At 31.8% G+C, this 20,185-nt stretch overlaps 3 protein-coding genes across 6 annotated transcripts; all 3 read left to right on the top strand.

The window, feature by feature from the left end:
- The first annotated feature begins 688 nt into the window (after positions 1-688).
- LOC114185297 (DNA damage-repair/toleration protein DRT100-like) lies at positions 689-2,486 on the top strand. Its single transcript, XM_028072956.1, has one exon. The coding sequence runs from the start codon at positions 877-879 to the stop codon at positions 2,317-2,319; it is 1,443 nt and encodes a 480-aa protein (XP_027928757.1). The 5' UTR covers positions 689-876; the 3' UTR covers positions 2,320-2,486.
- Positions 2,487-7,256: 4,770 nt separating this feature from the next.
- Positions 7,257-9,709, top strand: LOC114179232 (protein FAM136A-like). The gene is made up of 4 exons (XM_028065498.1): positions 7,257-7,369; positions 8,013-8,151; positions 8,563-8,700; positions 9,316-9,709. The coding sequence occupies exons 2-4, from the start codon at positions 8,023-8,025 to the stop codon at positions 9,502-9,504; spliced, it is 456 nt and encodes a 151-aa protein (XP_027921299.1). The 5' UTR covers positions 7,257-7,369; positions 8,013-8,022; the 3' UTR covers positions 9,505-9,709.
- A 1,408-nt stretch (positions 9,710-11,117) lies between these two features.
- LOC114177567 lies at positions 11,118-15,551 on the top strand. Of its 4 annotated transcripts, none has more exons than XM_028062981.1 (9): positions 11,118-11,215; positions 12,008-12,247; positions 12,382-12,491; positions 12,966-13,006; positions 13,106-13,182; positions 13,524-13,632; positions 14,382-14,395; positions 14,703-14,804; positions 15,310-15,551. In XM_028062981.1, exons 2-9 carry the CDS (start codon positions 12,203-12,205, stop codon positions 15,424-15,426), a joined length of 615 nt encoding a protein of 204 aa, XP_027918782.1. In that variant the 5' UTR covers positions 11,118-11,215; positions 12,008-12,202; the 3' UTR covers positions 15,427-15,551. The 4 variants fall into 4 exon arrangements, with proteins under 4 accessions (XP_027918782.1, XP_027918789.1, XP_027918772.1 ...); XM_028062988.1 differs by having other exon boundaries at positions 11,125-11,215; positions 12,028-12,247; XM_028062971.1 differs by lacking the exon at positions 11,118-11,215 and adding an exon at positions 11,224-11,540 and having other exon boundaries at positions 12,028-12,247.
- Positions 15,552-20,185: the final 4,634 nt, after the last annotated feature.

The raw sequence follows: 20,185 nt of genomic DNA, 5'->3' as shown, positions 1-20,185 counted from the left end.
TTGTTCTATTTTATTGAGCTTTAAATGTGGATTATTTTCCAAACAAAACCATAAAATTGTTATGTTGAATTAGATTTTCAATTTCAATCAAACAAACTTAATTTTTCTAAATGAAATCCAAATACACCCTATCGGTGATAAACTTTGGAGTCTATTACAAGTTTAAGTTTTTGTTATGACACACAAACATGATATTAATACATATCTGTACATATACTTTTGTGCCAAATTTATGGAAACAACTATTGCACATGCTCAGAACGGTGAGTCAAATATGGTGGCTGCTTCCAGATAAATATCACCCACCCACAAACAAATGCTATAAAATACTCTCCACAATCAAAAATACAAGTAAAGTTTATACCATTATCTATACTATAACTATTTATAGAATGGTATTTTTAGGAGATTTAGATAATGTTCAAAATGAAAATGAATGTTTACTTTTTTACCGTTCATCCAATAAATCTCACATCATTTAAAAAGTTGACCCAATAAATTTTACATCATTTAAAAATCGAGATCAAGTAAAATATAAATACTTTTATCTTCCTCTATCTTTCAAGATATTTTTTAAAAATAAAATTGTAATGAAACTCAGACATTCTCAAACAAACAATATTTAAAAATAGAGTTGTTATTTCTAACTATGACCATCAGAGAAACTTGGATTACTTGGATTATAATCAGAACATTTACTTGCTACTTATCTATCATAATCAACCACAAAGTTTAGTGATCTAGTAGTACACGTAAAAACCATATTCATATAATCTAGAACCCGTATTGTCTAGCCAAACTTGGTGGCTTCACACTACAACCCTTCCCATTAAAGACACAACACAACCACACTTTCACAAACCCTCATACCCCAAAATGAATCTCTTCAACTCTCCCTTAGCCACCACCACCACCACCCTATTCATCTTCCTCTTCACATTCACACCCCACAAGGCCACCGCCGCCACGTGTCTCCCCGACGAGGAAGCGGGTCTGTTGGGTTTCAAATCCGGCATCCGATCCGACCCGTCCGGCCTCCTCAACAACTGGATACCGGGTACAGACTGCTGCAAGTGGAACGGAGTAGAGTGTCACTTCAACAGCACCCGGGTCCAGAGATTGACTCTATCGGGTCAACCCGAAGAAAACCCCAGGTCCATCTTATCGGGTACCATCTCACCCTCCCTCTCAAAGCTCCGACTTCTTGATGGACTCTACCTCTTCGACCTCAAAAACATTTCGGGTCCTTTCCCCACTTTCCTCTTCCAACTTCCCAACATCCAATTCGTCTATTTGGAAAACAACGACCTTTCGGGTCGGATACCCGAGAACATTGGCAAACTTACCAAACTATACGCGCTCAGCTTAGTGGGGAACCGCTTCACCGGAACCCTACCGAGTTCGATCACCGAGTTGACTCAGCTAACTCAGCTCAAACTCGACAACAACTCGCTCTCGGGAACGCTCCCCAAAGCCATCAACAAACTCGTTAACCTAAACTACATCTCCCTCGAAGGGAACCAGTTCGAAGGAACCATACCTGCTTTTTCCTCGAATCTTCGGAGTCTCAGACTCTCTCGGAACAAATTTTCCGGGAACATTCCAGCCTCGATTGCATCTCTGGCGTCCAATTTGGCTTACTTAGAGCTAGGGCACAACTCGCTTTCCGGGAAAATCCCCGATTTTCTCGGAAAATTCAGGGCGCTGGACACGCTGGACTTGTCGTGGAACAGGTTCTCGGGAACCGTGCCGGCGAGCTTTGCGAATTTGACCAAGATCTTCAACCTCGACCTCTCGAACAATTTACTCGTGGACCCGTTTCCAGTGATGAACGTGAAGGGGATCGAATCGTTGGACTTGTCGAACAACAGTTTTCACCTGGGGAAGATTCCGAAGTGGGTGCTTACTTCGCCGATAATATTCTCCCTGAAGCTCGCGAACTGCGGCATCAAGATGAGAATCGAGGATTTCAAGCCTTCGGAGACTTTCTTCTACGATTTCATCGATCTCTCGGGAAACGAGATATCGGGGAACGCGATTAGTTTGGTGAACAGCACACAGTATTTGATTGGGTTTTGGGCTGCGAGGAACAACTTGAAGTTTGATTTGGGGAAATTGAGGTTTGGGGAGAGGTTTAGGTATCTGGATTTGTCGCATAACGCCGTGTTTGGTAAGATTCCGAACAGCGTCGTTGGGCTTCAGAAGTTGAACGTGAGTTACAACCATCTCTGTGGTCAGATTCCGAAAAACACGTTTCCGGCAAGTGCTTTTGTCGGAAACGATTGTCTCTGCGGTTCTCCTCTGAAACCTTGCAAATAAGCCTGGTTAATAGTGTATTACACTTAAGTAAGTTGGTGCTTTAAGTTTAGACGTGTTTTATTTTAGTTTAAAAATAATCAGGTGATTTAAAGCCAGACCTGTGATATTGCTATGCTAAGCAAATAAATAAACTTATTTAAAAAGCTGTAATTTAATTAGTATCTTTAGTTGATTACTTTATTCTTTTTTAAGACTTTTGAACACGCATAAATGAGTAAATATAATTTTTTTTAAATGACTGTACTATTTTAATAAGCGTGTGTTATTTTCATTCAAATAAATAGATATATAAAAATCAATCTATTAATATTGTTAGTAAATTAGTTTAAAAACACGTGTGAAAAATAAAAGTCAAACATTTATTAATGCTGGAAAGACATTAATAAAATTAAATAATAAGAACAATCCTTTTTTATATATATAAATTTTATAATTTGTTTTCAATTATTACTTTTCTACATTTGTTGAATTTTGGGATTTTTAATACATTTTACCACAACATTATTTTAATTATGATATCTATAAAACATATGTTAGTAACCAAATTAAAAATTATTATAATCACCATCAAAAACTATTAAATTATCAAATAATTGTTAGAAATTAAAAGAAATATTGATAGTGATAATATATTGTAGTTGTAATTAATCTTATTATTTTTTTTTACAATTTTTCTATATTTTTTATTTTATATTTAAGAAAAAACAAATAATATTAAATGGGATTATTTTTTAAGTTATGAAATGTTAAATCCAGTTATATCCATGTAAGATATAATTGGGTATGTAAAGTTAGCCAAAGTTAAATTAGTTCAAAGTTAAACTAAGGTTAATTTAAGTTGGTATGGATCTAACTTTAGTTAAATAAGGTAAATTGGTCATGGTCTATGTTGATTCAAGTTAACTAGGCTAAAGTTAAGTATATTTGGTACTTGAATTAGGTTAGATGAGACTCATGTTAACCAAGTTAGTTAAGGTATATGTTAAATCAAGTTGGCTCAAGCCCATATCAAAATGAGTAAGCCCAAATCCAAGTTGAGTTGAGCCCACACAAAATAAAGTGGATCTTAATTCGATCAAGATTAAATCATACCCAATTCGACCAAGGTTAGGAAAGACCTAGCCTAATTAAGGGTTGGTGAGACGTTAGCCTAGAAAATGACGTTTTAAAAGTGATAGTGGTTTAAAAATAGTGAGACTCAAATATTTTAATATTAAAAGGCTTTAGTATAAATAGAATTGTTATAAACGAGTTTCATTATTTTAAAACACACCATCTCTTTAGAAACCACTTTTCTAGAGTTCTCTGACTTCTCTCTAGAGGTTCTATCTCTCTGGTCGTCTGATTGAAGAACCGAGACCGTAGGATTGATCCTCTCGGCGAGCTTTTCAAATTGGACCGATCAGTTTCTCCGTTCGCGTAAGTTGAGTTTTCGCTCTTTATTTTAGTCTTTTTCTGTTTTCTGTTGCATGCAGGCCCTCTTCCGCTTGCATGCGACGTTTTAATCATCAGTATGAGTCTCTGCTGATCAGTGATTATAACGGTATGTCCTGATCGTTCTTGTGATGTTTCTATGTGTAGATAGAGCATCCTGTGGAGTTAGAGGTGTTGATGTTTTTAAGGCGTTGACGTTTATAAAGTTGTCTAAACAGGATAACAGGTAAGGGAAGCTAACTGTTTTACTTGAATTTCGTATAGAAATCATTCTGATGACTTTGAATTGCATGATTGATTGTTGTATGAGTGCTTGAACTGTGTAATTGAGTGTATGCTTGGATTGTGCTAGATTTCTTTACTGTTGCATGTGAGAACATATTGGGAATCTGGTATTTTCGCCTAAGCGAGCAGCTCTCGCCTGAGCGAAAACACCAGAAACTCATCCCCTGTTTCTGTGCAAGATCTCGCCTAGGCGAGCCAGTATCGCTTGAGCGAGAGTCACTCTCGTCTAAGCGAGACAACTTAGCCTGAGCGAGAATTCGCCCAGAGTTTGGGTTGTTCTCTGTTTCGAGCCTCGCTTAGGCGAGAATGACTCGCCTAAGCGAGAGAGCCTTTTTCGCCTGGGCGAGACCTTCTAGCTTGGGCGAGAACTTCTGCAACTGAGTGTTATTTCTCTGTTTCTAATGGATGAAGCTATGTTTGAATGTTAAAATATGAACTTAGTATGATATGCATGAATTGTTATGACTGGTAATATGTGCGGTGAAATTGCATGAAGTTGGAATATGAGAAGAAGTGGTTGAACTAGGATTTCAAGGGAAATTCTAAGAGGAATGTTTTAGTGTATGTAAGGACATAAGGACTCGGTTTTGGTTGGTATCTTGACGCTCCTAGTAACCATTAAGACTCATGTAGAGTATGATGGATTACGTCGGGGGGAGTAGCAGGAGGTCCTGGTCTATGGACCCGATCCGTCATAGAGGTGATGGGACTTACCTTGGGAGTGGTTGGGTGATAACCCCTTGTGGAGTTTGGGAACCATCATAGGTGCAAGCCACCAAGAGATCCGATGTCGCTTACATCATCCGGATATTGAGTCTAGAGTCATGTAAATGTGTTGTGGTGGTCTATATGATTCTGGTGATAATGAGAAAGATTGCGTGGTTTCTGTTTATAATTGAACTGCATGATTCCTTAATCAGATTAGCTTACCCTTGCTTTTTGTGTTCCTGTCTTGTGTTGTACGTTTCCTTTTGCGATGATCACCTATTCGGTGGGAGCAGATGTGGTTGCAGTGTCAAAGGCACTTCTGGAGGATGAAGAGCCATCGTGTTAGTGTTGAAAAGGAGGTTTCCAGTGGGAGCTTTAGCAGTGGTCAGTAGTACATAGTTTATTAGTTTAGTTTAAGTGTATAAGTGATATATTTTTATAGTCATACCTTTTGTAAGACTGTATTAATATATTAGGTACACTGGATTATCTGTTTTGGAACTATGATGAAACTCCTTATTTTTATTAGTTTTAAGCTGCTCAAATTGGGATGTTACAACACACATACAATAATATACACTACATTTTTTTTCACCTAAATTATGTATCCATAACTATATTACCCTAAAACTATTAGTGGACCATTTAATCACATAGACACTAACACGCACCCACACACATATAAAATCATCTCAATATAATTTTGAAAAAAAAAATAGTACTGGACCATTTTCTTTTAAAATGTTTCGTCCAAATACATTTTAGAATACTAAATATATTTATAATTCAATGCAACATTTTTTTTTTCATCGAAATTTTATATATAAAATTCTATATTAATTTAAAATTATTGTTGAACCATTCAAACACACAACGTATTAACATATATACATAAACACAAATCAAAATTAGGGATGTCAAAAAAATTTGTACTTACGAATATCCGCATATAAAATCTGCAACGGGTAGAAAATGAATATTGTGAATGGATACCCACAGGGAACAAGTACGAGTATTCTTTATATCCTCATGTTAACGGGACAGTGCGTACCCGTATACCCGTTATACTCTAATTTAAATTAAAACAAATGTTAAAACATTAACACATTGATTTTGAATGAGTTTTCTTTTATTGATTGGTTTTAAAAAGTCTCCACTTATTTATAAACTATCATTTTAACACTATTTAAATAGGTTATTTGCATTCTATTTGAAATTTATGCATGTTTTGCATTGTATTTTTATTTGAATTTATGGTTAAAATATCTTATTAAATATTTTTTTTTGTAAATATCCATATTCGTGGATACATGTAGATATCCATGAATATTAAAAAATGTGCATGTACTAGTCTAAAAAATACCCACATTAATATGAGTACAGGTACGAAGCGAATATTTATCCTGTGGATTGAGTAGGAGAGAACTAGTATCCGTACCCTACCCGTTCATTAACATCCCTAATCAAAATCATCACACTATATTTTTGAAAATAAATTATAATTTATATTAAAACATAATTCAATGTTTTCTTATATATAGTTCTATTATAGATAATTATTTAAGTTTAAAAAATATTAAATTGAAAAACAGTTAAATCGAAAATAATGGTTAAATTTTAAAAATATATGTAATTGGTAAAATGATTATTTTAGTTTTAAAAAATTATTATTGAAAAGATAAACGTTAGAAACAAATGTTTATAAGAAAATAATTATTTATGTAATGTATAAATAAAAATTATTAATGTTATAAAATTCGGTGCAATTAATACTAAAATAAAGTGTTTCTTTTATAAATTTTAAACAAGTGAGACAGAGAATAATTTTAACAAATTTTAAAAATTTATACAAAAATCCCATTTTGTATTTCGGAAAAAAAAGAAATACAAAAGTTTGCATTCCATTGTACTTATTTTTTTAATGGACGTGTTTTAAAGGATGGAGAATAGATTAAAAAGTAACTAGAAATAAAATAAGTATAATTATTTTACTAATATTAATATAAATACAGGTGTTGCTGTTGTGTTATGATATTATCTTAATAAAAATAATATTATAATATTATTAAATCAATATATAAAACACATTTTTATTTATTAAAAACAAAGTTAAATAGATAAAAGAAAAGTGGAAAAATAATTATTGATGAATGAAAAAAAAATATAAACTATTTACAGAGTTTTATAAATAACATATAAAAGTAATTGATAATCTTAAAAATTAATAAATAATTATATTATAAAAAATAAAATAAAAATAAATAATTATAAAAAATTTACTTTTCATATATAATTATAAACATATAAATTTTAAAAATATATAAGATAATATATTTATAACACGGTCAAATTGTTTTTGTCAATATAAATAATTTTAATTAAATACTACTTTATATTTTATTATTAATTTCATAATTTACCGTTATTTAATAATTTTACTATTATTTTTGTTATATTTTAATGGTATTTAATCGTGAGGATAAACCCTAAAAGAGCCCTAAACCCTAAATAGCACTAAACCCTTGTAAAACAGTTTCAATAGTCACCATAGATAGATTCAGAGTTTTCTCAAAACGATTTGATTTCAAGAATTTGCAACAACCAACGCCATCCACGTTTTCAGGTGACTATCATCGCTCCCTGCTTCTTCCTTCTCTTCTTCATTACGCTAAAACGATTTCTTTTTTTCTCAATTTCATTTTCTTTTTAATTTTCTTATGATTGCAAGAGCTTCAATTATATCCATGGTCTCTGATACTGGATTCGTTGATTTCTTCTTTGCTCCTAATTTTTTCATCCTCTCTCTCGGGTTTCTTCTCTATAATTGCATGTTGTTACTGACTAGGTGATTGGAAAAAAATTAAATGCGCAGAGAAGAAAGATTTCTGGGACATTTGAGATTCGTGTAACTATATTTTTAGGTCTTAAATGTTTTTTTTTCTTTTCTTAGGAGTATACACAGTTGGATAATATCATTACGAGAAAATAGGACAAAAAAGAAATGGACTTTCAGAGAAAATACGAAGTTTTTTTTTGTTTTTAATTTAATTTTCTTATTGTAGAAGAGCTTATAGAGAAATTGATCGGTGTATGTCTTTACTTTGCACAAAACTGTGGTGTATGACACGACTCTGCATTACGTATTTCGAAGCCTAGCTTTAGGAATTTCTGTTACCTATGGTAGACATCCCTTTTAAAATGCAAATCAAACCAAATTTTGTAGTTTGTCATCACCAAACTAAGGATGCTGACCTCATTGTTGACAGTGAATATCAGATGGATCCCTTTGCAGCACAAGAAGAGCAACTTGCTTCCCAGAGAATGAGGCAAAAACTTGAAGAAGTAAATGTGGCTGCTCAAACTAATCTCGCCCCTGTGCAAGACTATGTCAATTTTACTCTTCAGGTTCTTTCTGGTCCCTTTCTGTAACAAGTAATTTAGTATTTGTTTTTGCTATTTGATTGCAGTACTGAATATTTCATCAGAAGATTTGAAAATGGTTTTATGTCTTGATAACAAATTGTATAACTAGCTGGTTTTTGTTTCACATTATATCTTCATTTCTAGTTTTAGCTCAAATCATTATGCCATGATATTCTTTTGGTATAATAAGTCATAAATGCAAAATATTAGTTGCCATAGATTTTAAATTTCTTGGTATCAAAGGAGTTGACTTTTTGTACCCTGAGTCCTATATTTTTCGTTCTACTGGATTGATATAGTTTTGCAGACAATTGGTAAATGGTGGTATTTGGTTTCTGTGATAAAGCATACTTTCAATTCCATGTAGTTCATTGTTTGGTTGAATTGTTGCAGAAAGCTTATTTTAAATGCGCCCACGAGTGCTTTGATAGAAGCAAAAGGCAGGAAGAGATAAGCAATTGTGTCGAAAATTGCAACATACCTCTTAATAATGCTCAACAGACATTTGATGCTGAGATGGGAAGGTTTCAGGTGAGCTACCCCATGATTTTGTTATCTTACTCTGTGTGTGTGTGTTTTATTATCTGTAATTTATTATTTAAACTTCCTTAATATGTATAAAATTGTTAAGGAATGTCTTATGAAATTGTTGAAAATGTAGAATGATAGCCTCAAGATCTTGGGCAATATGCATAGGAAAACCAAGACTACCTGTCAATGGCATGTACACATTTTTTTTTATTGAAGATTAAGGATTCTGTTCTTATCCTTATCCTTATCCTAATCCTCATTTCAAAGTTGTAGATTGCATCAACATGGAGGCTTATGGTTAACTATTTATGAATTCAAGCTGCTTACAGTGTTATTGAATATCTTGACAAATAATCGATTGTTCTTTCATGGTAAAGGTAGTGCAAAAAATATTTGCTTCTACTTTTTCATGGTATTACTGTGATTTTTGCGCGGTAGAATGGATTCTGGTGTGTTATCCTCACACCCGATTAGGTTATCTGCTCTGCTAGTCGTTGCTCCAAATTGTTTGTATGAATTCCTTATCTGATATCCGCACCATGTTCTATATCCTGAAAGCATTTTGACATATAATACCTTCCTCTTTGGTCTGACAGTGTTTTGAACATGGTGCAGGAAAGGTTGAATAGATCTCTGATGGTGTGTCAAGATAAGTATGAGGCAGCTAAGCTCCAGCGTACCGAGGCTAAGCATGATTTGCTTTCCTGTGCTGACAAAGCAATCCAGGAAAGTATCGAGACTCTGCCACATCTTGCCAACAAGTTGAAATCTTCCTTTGGAATTAGGGACAATGACTTAATGTAGGGTACTCCTAGTGGGATATTATTGTTTTGTTGTTGATTCCTTGTAGCTTCTTTATTCATCCATACATTTAATCCCATATGCGAATCAAATTGGGTGCAATTAAATCTTGCCTCTCAAACAAATCATAAGGGTATTTTACTCAATACTTGAGAAATTCAATCAACTGATGGATGCTGTAATTTGCAAAATGAGTTTTAGCTGAACACTTCCTATAGACTCTTATTTTATATATATATATATATGGTTAACATTCGAGTACAGGTTGTAGTCATCAAAAAAAAGGATGTGTGTATAAGCCAAGCATGTGGTTTTAAGATAGAACATCCCACTTAGGTTAGGGTGGAAGACTTAAACATGGTTCTCTCTCCTCTTTTATTTTCTGTAAACCACCACACCATGTGTGTTCTCTCATGAGTGGGAAGAAAAGATGAAATGAGTGTAAGGTGTAGGAGAGGAAAGGAAAGTGAAACAACGAATTGAAACATTTTCTCCTTCAAACATGTTAATAAACTTTCAAATGATTTATTTTTTTATAAATTAAGGGCAATATCTTTTTTATTTCACCAGTGTTTAGAATTAGAAAATTATAACAAACTTACTGTACAAAACAGTGATTAGTCTCACAATGTGAAAGTTGTTAATACTTAATAATTAAATATTTTAATATATATATATATATATATATATATATATATATATATAATAACTAATGCTTAAACAAGGTATTAATGTGGGGTAACAGTGCTGAATGATATTTTTATCAATATGTTTAATTATTAAATATTTACTCTGTTTTTATTTTTTAAAAGTAGAATCAATATCAATACTTTTTAATTACAATAAGATTACAATAAATTAGATTTAGTGAAAAAAGTGTGGACATTTAAAATAACTAATGATTAAATAAGGTATTAATGTGGAGTAACAGTTCTGAATGACATTTTTATTAATTATTAAATATTCACTCAGTTTTTTTTTTAAGTAGTATTAATATCAATACTTTTTAAATACAATAAGATAAGTTTACAATACATTATATTTAGTGAAAAAAGTGTGGACAGTGAGCACAAATGCGGACACATTTATTTGGCCAGTTTATAACTAAATCAAAATTGTTGTCACCAATATTTGTTTACACACTACTCCTATAAATACAACCAATTTTATCTATTTTATTATTTATAAAAAATTCATCTAACTATTAGTAATAACAACTTTTTAACCGTTTCTATACACATTTTAATCACTTAAATTATTTTATTATTTCCATATAAATTTTACTGATATTTTTGTTTTAATAGTTATTATATGTTTAATTATTTAATTATACTTTTTTATTTTTGATTATCATATAAAGTTTTATACGCATGTATTTATGCTGGTATTGGATAATATAAATTAAAATTATCTGCTTACGCTGCATATATTTATATATTATATAATATAAATTAAAATTAATTATATAACGTAATATGAATATTTTAAAAGAAATATTTAAAGTGTATTAATAAGAATTAAACAGATATTAATTTCCAAAAAAAAATAAATAAAAACACACCCTGTTCTAAAAAATAAATTATTCAACGTTTTCTTTCTTTTTGCAGTTAAGTCATAAAGAAAGTTGTTTAAAATTGGAACTTCCCAAAGCGAAACAGAGATAAGGCAGTGCCACAGCTGCATCAGCAGAGTCTCGCCGTAGAGCCCTTCGCAGGTGATAACTTCTCTCTTTCACATTCAATGAAACCGAAACTATGTTAATGAGTTTCACTGTTACAACACGTCGGTGTGAAATTTCAATTTGGTTTCAAAGAACAAACAAGATACTATCATGGGTTCAGTTCGTGGATTTTATCTTTGCATACTCTGTATTGGGATTTAAATTATGTTTTAAGGAAGAGAGACAACACATTGTTTCAACAATTGTTATTGTCTGGTTAAACATTTTATGGGCTTCACTAAATCTTCTTTTGGGTTCACTCTTTATTAGTGAGAATAATGAGAAAATTTTACCCAACAAGAAGAAATGTGTTCAAAAGGTAATCTAGCAATAGTTAATGCTTCCTTATGTAATCTTATGTTTGCTTGCTTTGTTAAACATGGATTTGGTTCTTGTACTTTTGAATTGATTAATTAGTCCTCCAGTGAAAATAAGAGACTTTAGTCATTTTTCATGCTTACTTAAGATTTAGTGGTGAATGTTGACTGTCACAAAATTGAAGAAAAGACTAAATTCACCTTTTTTTTTTGAAGTTTGAATCTTATTCATCATTTGAAAGTACAAAAACCATGACTTTGTTTGACAAAATGTATGGGGACTATGAACATTTTTTATCCGTTTCGTTTATTTTGATATTTCAAGTGGAAGATAATGATTCCATCAGGTTTCAAGTTTCCCAATGTTTCAAAAGGGATCATTACGTGAATATTGAGTTGTCAGATTTTTTAATGGATGATTATTGTAGGAGCAGTATCAGTGTGATTACTTGACATTTTATTCTTACAGGGTGCATTTTTTATCCTTAGAGAGGAAACAATATCTTACAGGTTCCAAGAACTGTGGGGCATATTTATTATTCTTTCCGGCACACCCTATCTTTTGGGGGAGGTTGTCATAGGTAGAAATCAAAAGAGGCTTCCCTCCTGGACAAAGAAAAATTGGATTCTGATCAGAGTACTGTGGTTACAATTGAAAGAAAGAATGCATGCAGCATCTCAAACTTTCATCTTAAATCTCACTCCACAGGTTAAGCCATTTCTCATTTTCATTTTATTTGTTTAAATTTTTTCCCCTCGTCTTGTTTTTCTCTGATGAAAGAAGCCAAGTCAGTAATGGTAGTTTGTTGCTTGTTCTTTGGTAACATAAATTTTTGTTTTCAGGTGACCAGGTGCAAGCAGAGAGTAGACCGGTATATTGTGCCTATCCTGAATTATGGATATTTTGGTCTTTCATGGAAACTTGAAGTTGGTGCAAGAAGTATTTTAAAAAGGCACTTCTGCTTTCTGAATTATATTTCAAATTGCATAGGTTATTTGAGTCTATACTTTATTATACAACAGACATTTAAATTCCTCAAATGATGATTACACTGCAAAGCTTGGGGGCGTTATGACATTTTTCCTTAATTATAGTATCTGTTGCTCTGTTTACTTGATAGAGTTTGGTGTAGAATTTGTTCAACGATTATGGTCCAGTCTTGGTGAATACTTGAAAAGGGTCTCATTGTGAATAATATCCCTGAAAATTTGGTCTTTAACCATGTTCAATGGTATCATGCAATCCTTGTGGCTGATCTTACCTTGTGGGATAAGGCTTCGATAGTTGTTTTTATTGTATTATTGTCCAGTCATTCCTCTATTGCCTCAATGCAGCTAATTTTCTAACTGTTGTTGTCCATATGATTTTTGACTGAATTTATTTAAATGACTCAAATTGATTTTGAAACGTCATCTGCTTTTCACAGGCAAGACATTAAATGCCTCCCTGCTGCTGGTGTATTATCAGGTGCTGTTTTTTTTCTTTTCAGGCTGCATGATTATTTGAATCGTAAATCATGGTTTATAAATAAATAATTTCTCATGGAATTTGATTTCCTTTTTGTAGATGCCGAAATTTCTTCCAATCAGTTTGAAGACTTCTCTGTCTCTGTTGCCGAGACGGATGATACCAGAGAACTTAAGGTATCACAAAATATTTATTGAAATAATAAAAAAACTGAAGATCCATAGAGAATAGAAAAAAAGGAGAGGCAAAGGTGTAACATGGAGGAGATGCACAATGTTAGCTCAGAAAATGATGATGGGGTGGGATTATGGATCAAATCAATAAATGGTACATACATCACAATAAATGTGGACAATATCTTGAATTTTCTGAAACATAAATATGTTTTCATTTGAAGCTAAGTGTTTTGACAAAGATCAAGCATATATAATTTTTCTATTGTTTTCTTTTCATAAAATTTTGGAACAGTCATGATCTGCTTATAAAACTTGAACCCTCTTTTAACTTTTCTGTCCAGATAAGCGTAGAGGTATCTGGAAACAAAACTCAAAGGATATTTGATGATGTCTTTAAGAGAATGGTTGCTGCTGCTCAACCAATCCCAGGATTTCGAAGAGTAAAAGGAGGTGGAGTATTTCTGTGTACTCAGATATGAGAGTATATGTAGTTTTATTTGTGTATATGCTAATCATATTGTTATCATGTAATTTTTACATACTTATAAGTGTTCACTTTTACGCATAATTTTGTTAGTTAAGAGGATTAGATCCTTTATTAAAAAGAAGGAAAAAAAAAAAACAAAAGAAGGTAAAAAGCCAAATACAATTTGATGTAAATCTTGTAAATGATAATTATAGTAATTTTATATATCGGGTGTAAGATTCAATCTCTTTCTGAGTTTGAGTTTCTAGTAATGAGATAACTGATCTTGATTTTAATCACGATCATGATTTGGTCAGTGAGGATTCAAACCAGTAAACTTGTTTTCTCTTGGTAGAGCTCATTACCAAACCACAATACTACTCCCTGATATTACGTTCATGAATCCTTTTTAGCACAATGAAAAATTGATTAATGACAGAACAAAAACTGCAGTACAACTATTCAGCAACGAGTAATAGTAACAGACAAATAAAAACCTATAATGATACATATGATGAACTGACGGAGATTCCCGTGGATTTCAATTGAGTTCTCCAAATATCAAAATCTTTTATTTTCTTTAGGTTTTCTTGTCTTTGACTTTTTCTTTGTAATTTTTTTTTTGTAAAATTCATGTTAGACATCACGTTTGTAACTTCTATTTCAATAAACTGACATTTTCCTGTGCTTGTTTGATGGCCAACTGCTGCATTATCAACTTGAGGACTACCAGGGAAAACACCAGATGTAAGTTTCTGTTATCTATCTTTTTCGAAATCTTAACCACTATATTTGTGAGATTATTTGTTATTAGTGTATTCCCTTTATATTCTTAATGGATGTTATTATTTTATTCTCTCATTGTGATTACACAAAGGGTGTGAAAAGTTTGTTCCTGTGATTATTAATTATCCGCTAGCATTGTATAAAGGATCAAACATCATCATGTATGCAGATTTAGTTCAACTACATATATGCAAATTGAAATGCTGAAGTCTTTGATATAAAGGATTTCAATTCAATGTATGATTGTATTATGTTTTCTGTTCAACAGATACCAAAAAACATTTTATTAGAGGTGCTTGGACCTTCCAAAGTTTTCAAGGAAGTCATCAAGAAGATAATCAACTCAACTGTAGCTGAATATGTAGAGAAGGTATTTTTGTCATATGCGAAATCTAGCTTTTCTTAGTTTTGTCTTTCAAGGATGTTTAAGTATAATTTAGAATGATGGCTGGTGGGAAGATTCATCTGTGAAATCCTTAGACACATAAATAATTTGTAAAAGTTCTTTCGTGTAATTTTTTTTAAAAAATTGTTTGGTTTGAAATGAGTTTAAATTCTGAAGAAACTTATTTAATTCTTTTTCTTGTTTATGTTTTTAGAAGGTCTTACTTTGAAATTTTCCAAAACATATTCTTAATGGTTTGATCCCTTTGTGCTTTAATTAAGGAGGAGTTGATGGCATACGTGTATAACTTCAAAACAGTTTTTGGTTTATGAAAGCTACATATGTCAAATCTACACCACCATGATTTTAAAATATACAATTTGTAAATTGCATTCCTTGTTCTCTTTCTAATATCTGTTTGTTAGATAGGAACTTCAGACCTTTTTATATACCTGTTAATACCAACTTTTCTGGAAAAAAATAATTGCAGGAGCGTTTAACAGTTAGCACGGACCTGAGGGTTGAGCAAAGCTTTGAAGATCTTGAAAGTACTTTTGTAGAAGGGGAAAAATTCAGCTTTGATGTTTTACTTAAGCTTAAAAATTAAATTGATTTACATTTATTTGTTCAAATTTCAACTGAGATTTTGTTCTGTGAGTGTGATAGTTTTTTATTACCAAATATGAGTTACTATAAAATATTGCCCTATGAAAAGAAAATATATCTTAAAAATCTCACTCTTAAATTGTAGCAAACATATTTTTGCATTCTCAGTCTAGATTCCTGCTTAATTTAATATCTAATTCTATTCTTTTATGCCATCTTTTTATGTTTATATTTAAATTAAATTTCAATATTATTTAAAATTGCAATACACCATTACAACATATTAAATCAAAGACAGCTTTATAGAGAAAATAGTTATTTGGATTGGTATTTTTTTATCAATGTTAATGTGTATTTAAGTTTTAAAATCTAATTTTGATGAATAATGATATTATAATACATTTTATGATTAATAAAGTCATGGAAGAGACTGAGATATTGAGCCTGTGGCCTGCAAAAGTCTGATCGGAATAACCTGCAATCAGTGTGGGTTGGCCTGCTACCCACAAAAGCAAATAAAAAAACTTGCACTTGTGTATAGTTGATCTTTCCTGTTGGACTTCTGCATGAACGTTGTTCCAAATTCTTATATGAGTGAAAGAGACAAATTTATGTATTTTTTTATGTGCTAAAATTTGAAGAATACGTTGTATATGTCAAAATACGAATATGAATATATATTTAATGTTGAATTATTAATTTATCATTCAATTTCTTAAAGTCTATGTTTAATTTTGTGAACTTATTAAAGTTTATCAATTTGTTGAATATTAAGAGCTTTATCATAATTATTTTTTTTTAAAGCAAGCCTTATGCGGGGGTGGGCCAAGTGCGGGGTGGGATTAAATGGGTTGGCCTGACCCACATTGTCACCCCTAATAATAAACTTTGGGGCCTTATAGAAGAAAGTTTTAAGTGATTCCTAATAATCATAGTTTTTGGAAGGTTAAATTACATATTTGGTATTAATTTTTGTTTAATTTTGTCATTTTAATCCTAATATTTTTTTTTGTTCAAACAGGTTATAATTTTCGTTAATTTTATTCAATTTGGTCCTTTTTTCTAACTATGTTTAAATGGTTAATGGTAATAGATGGTAACTGCCACACTTCACATTTTTATTTTATTTTTAATTTTTTGAAAAAAATGTCCAAGTGTCAATTCAGTTGCGTGCCACTTGTTGTTAATGCTTTATATTCAATTTGATTTCTATATTTATTTTTTTGTTCAATTTAGTCCCATTTTTTTAAATAGAGTAATTTTGTTCATTTCCAAATTGAGATCAAATTTAATTTATAAATAAATGTTATAATATTTTTTATTAAAATTTACATTTTTATTGAATATTTTTTTAGGGTTAAAAATAGTTTAAAATTAAAATTTTAAGGATGATGACTAATATCATTTATATAAAATTTTAAATTAATTGTAACCCTAAATATATAAATTTTGAGTAGAGTATATTATTTTGCCTCCCAAAAAATATTGGTCAAAATCTGACACTGGTTGATATTTTAATTTTTAACCACTATCTTTATAATAATATTTTAAGAATTAGTTTAATTGATTTTCCTATTATAAACAAATAAATCAAGTAAAACAACTTTTACTGTAATGCAATAAATATATAAAATAAATTACAAAAAATAAAACATTGGTAAATGAGTTAACTCACTAATCTACCAACTCGTGGTGGGTCGAGTTAAGTTATAAAATTTTTGGCTCACTAAAGTTAGTCAAGTTGAGCTAACCTTTTTTGGGTTCAACTTGTGTGAGTTGGATGAGCTTACTCTGACTAGAGGTGGTAATGTAGGCTTGGCCGAGCGGGCCAGCCCGTCAAAAAAACGTGGGACAGACTAAGATATTGAGTTTGTTGGCCCGTAAAAGTCCGACCTACATAACTCGCAACTTGTTTGGGCTGGTCCACGACCCGCATAAGAAAAGAAAACTTGCACTCATATATATTGGTTACTTTCGTTTTGGACTTTTACATGAACGTTTCAATGAACATTCCAAATACTTGTATGAGTGAAAAATATAAGTATTATGTATTTTTGAATGTGCTAAAATTTGAAGAATACATGGTGATGTCAAATTACAAATATCAATATGATGAAAATGTTGAATTATCAATTTATCATCCAACTCTCCAAAGTTTTTGCTTAATTTTGTGAACTTGTTAAAATTTTCCAATTTGTTGAACATTGAAAACTTTGTCATAAGAATTTATAAAAAAATATTGGACCAACCCACGGGCCCGCATTTATGGAGGGCGAGCCAGAGTTTTCAGCCCGCACTTTCAATAGAGAGCGGGTCAGTCCGATCCACATTTTGCAGGCCAAATGCGAGATGGACCTAAACGGATTGGGCCAATTCGTATTGTTATCCCTAACTCTGACACCTCTAATCATAGAAATATTTATCTTTCCATTTAATTATACAAAATATAAATTTTTTAAAAGATTTAAATTTATGCAGGCTAGATGAATGACTCAAACCGATTCTGCATTGCCATACTAAGTCAAGGTTTGAAAATGTTAAAGAAAATATGTTTGTCTCGTGAAATTCTAAAAATATAAAATACAATACAATTTTAATTATAATGAAAAATAACATAAGTTTTTATTTTCAAATATATAATTTCAAATTTCAATATCATTACTTTTTATAATATAGTAATTTAAAAAAAATTAAATATCACTAATTATGATGATAGAGGTTAAAGGAATCAACCATATAGTTACAATATTTTTTACTCTGAATTTTCAAATTATTAGAATGGGATCCAATGTTAAGAAAATAATATTTACAATTTATTCTTAGGAAAATGATTGTTTGATAAAGAAAATTTGACAAACTTTTATTAATTAAATTTTTTGAGTAAAAAAATATTGCACGTGTGAGAGACAAATGTGAAAGAAAGCATTTGAAATGGTGTGGTGCACATGACGGTGGTTCACGAAATCAGAAGAAGCTCCCGTGCCTGATTCAAAACCTTGTTGCTTTACCAAAATCACATTCTCGATGCAGATCAAAATTCTCTAATCCCACCTGCACGAAAGCCTTTCGTCCCCCACAGTGGTTCACGAAATTGCAATAGAACCAACCCCACGGTGGTTGGCGGAAAACCCTTCATCGATGGAGAACACGAAATCCCTTTCTCACGGCTGATTCAAAACCCTCCGACAGTACTTTACCAAAACCACTTCATCGTTGCAGATTCAAAATCCTTCGTCCCACCTCCACGAAAGTCGTTGATCGCACGCAATCCTTCCTCCCACAGTGCTTCACCAAATCACAGCAGAACCAACCCCACGGTGGTTGACGAAAAACCCTTCGTCGTTCGTTGGAAGTGGAAAGCATTGAAGTTGGAGGTTAGCTTTTTCGTTTCAAAAGCATTTTGGGGTTTACGGTTTCGATTGGAAAAAAGAAGAAGCAATTTCTTATTCACAACAACAAATATTTGCATGAAAAAAATGCGTATAAAGGATACGAATAGGTCCAATGCCACACAACCTATGGCATCCAAAAGCCATGGCATATCAGCTCTGATGCTTTCCCATTCAGTAGTTCTTATTACACACATGACAAAACAGCAGAGGAGTTAGAATATTGCTTAATTTCATTTTCTCTCTATATTAATTCAAATTTATTTGATGGCAGGACCGAAAGAAAATTGTGAAACAACTTGATGATGAAATAAAGGTACTTGAGTATTCTATCGGTTGCTTCTAGGCCTTACGCAACAAGTAGATTAAATATGAATACTTGGTCAATTTGTCCCGATTTCTTAATTTATTTGGTCTTTTGCTTTTTTTTTCCAAATGTATGGTACTTTGTTAAATAATAATAGAGGAATGTTAGCAATAAGAATTAGGAAAGTACATCTTGTAACAGCATCACTGAGCCAATACCAATGTTTGGACCAAAATTTTCATCTTGTACAACTTTCTTATGGACACTGGCCTTGGCGGTTCCAGATTGATCCTACATAAAAATTAAAGTACTTGTATATTTTCATTTGATATACTTTTGCGTTTTGAGTACAAACACATTACCACTTACCTTGATGGTGATTTTCATATCACCCAATCCGTTGTGCTTGCAGTCCTTAACAATGCATGCCATAAAAGCTAACATATCCTCATCCAACGACTTTTGGGTATGTAGTTTGGCATCTAGTTTGCTTGGGAATTTCATGTCACCATCACCGACCAAACCTGCATTGGATTTTAATAAATAATTTCTTCTAAATTATAATGTAAAACAAAACTGTATGATGTTTATACCATGACACTTGATAAACATTTTCGCTCATTTCCATGGGTTGGAGTTGAAGTCACGTTCGTATGTTGCATCAGCTATTTCCTTCACAAATTCTTGTGTGTTTTTGGCTTCATCTGATTCCCTGTTTAATAAAACTGCTTGCACATTACCAGCTGGACCAGGAATAAGATTGATATTTGAGTTGCACTTTTTGAAAATTGTTTCCATGTTTGAGTCATCAATATCCAATCCCTCCCACGGTTCCATTTGCGCACCTGCATTTGAATGAAAAAAAAGTCATTATGTTAATGGAAATTTATGTAAAAGAAGACAATAAAAAAATGATTTTTGTTTGGAAAATTATACGAACAACGCCATTGCGAGAATTGAAGTAAGAAATTCTTACCTCTTTTATGGTGAAAGGTTTCTCAAGTCAGATATGTTTTCTTCACTTAAAAATTTAATGAAGTGCAACCCTACTTATATCAATTTAA

Source organism: Vigna unguiculata, chromosome 1, assembly GCF_004118075.2.
Source record: "Vigna unguiculata cultivar IT97K-499-35 chromosome 1, ASM411807v1, whole genome shotgun sequence".
In the NCBI taxonomy this organism is placed as follows: domain Eukaryota; kingdom Viridiplantae; phylum Streptophyta; class Magnoliopsida; order Fabales; family Fabaceae; genus Vigna; species Vigna unguiculata.
This window is presented reverse-complemented; position numbering and strand designations above follow the sequence as displayed.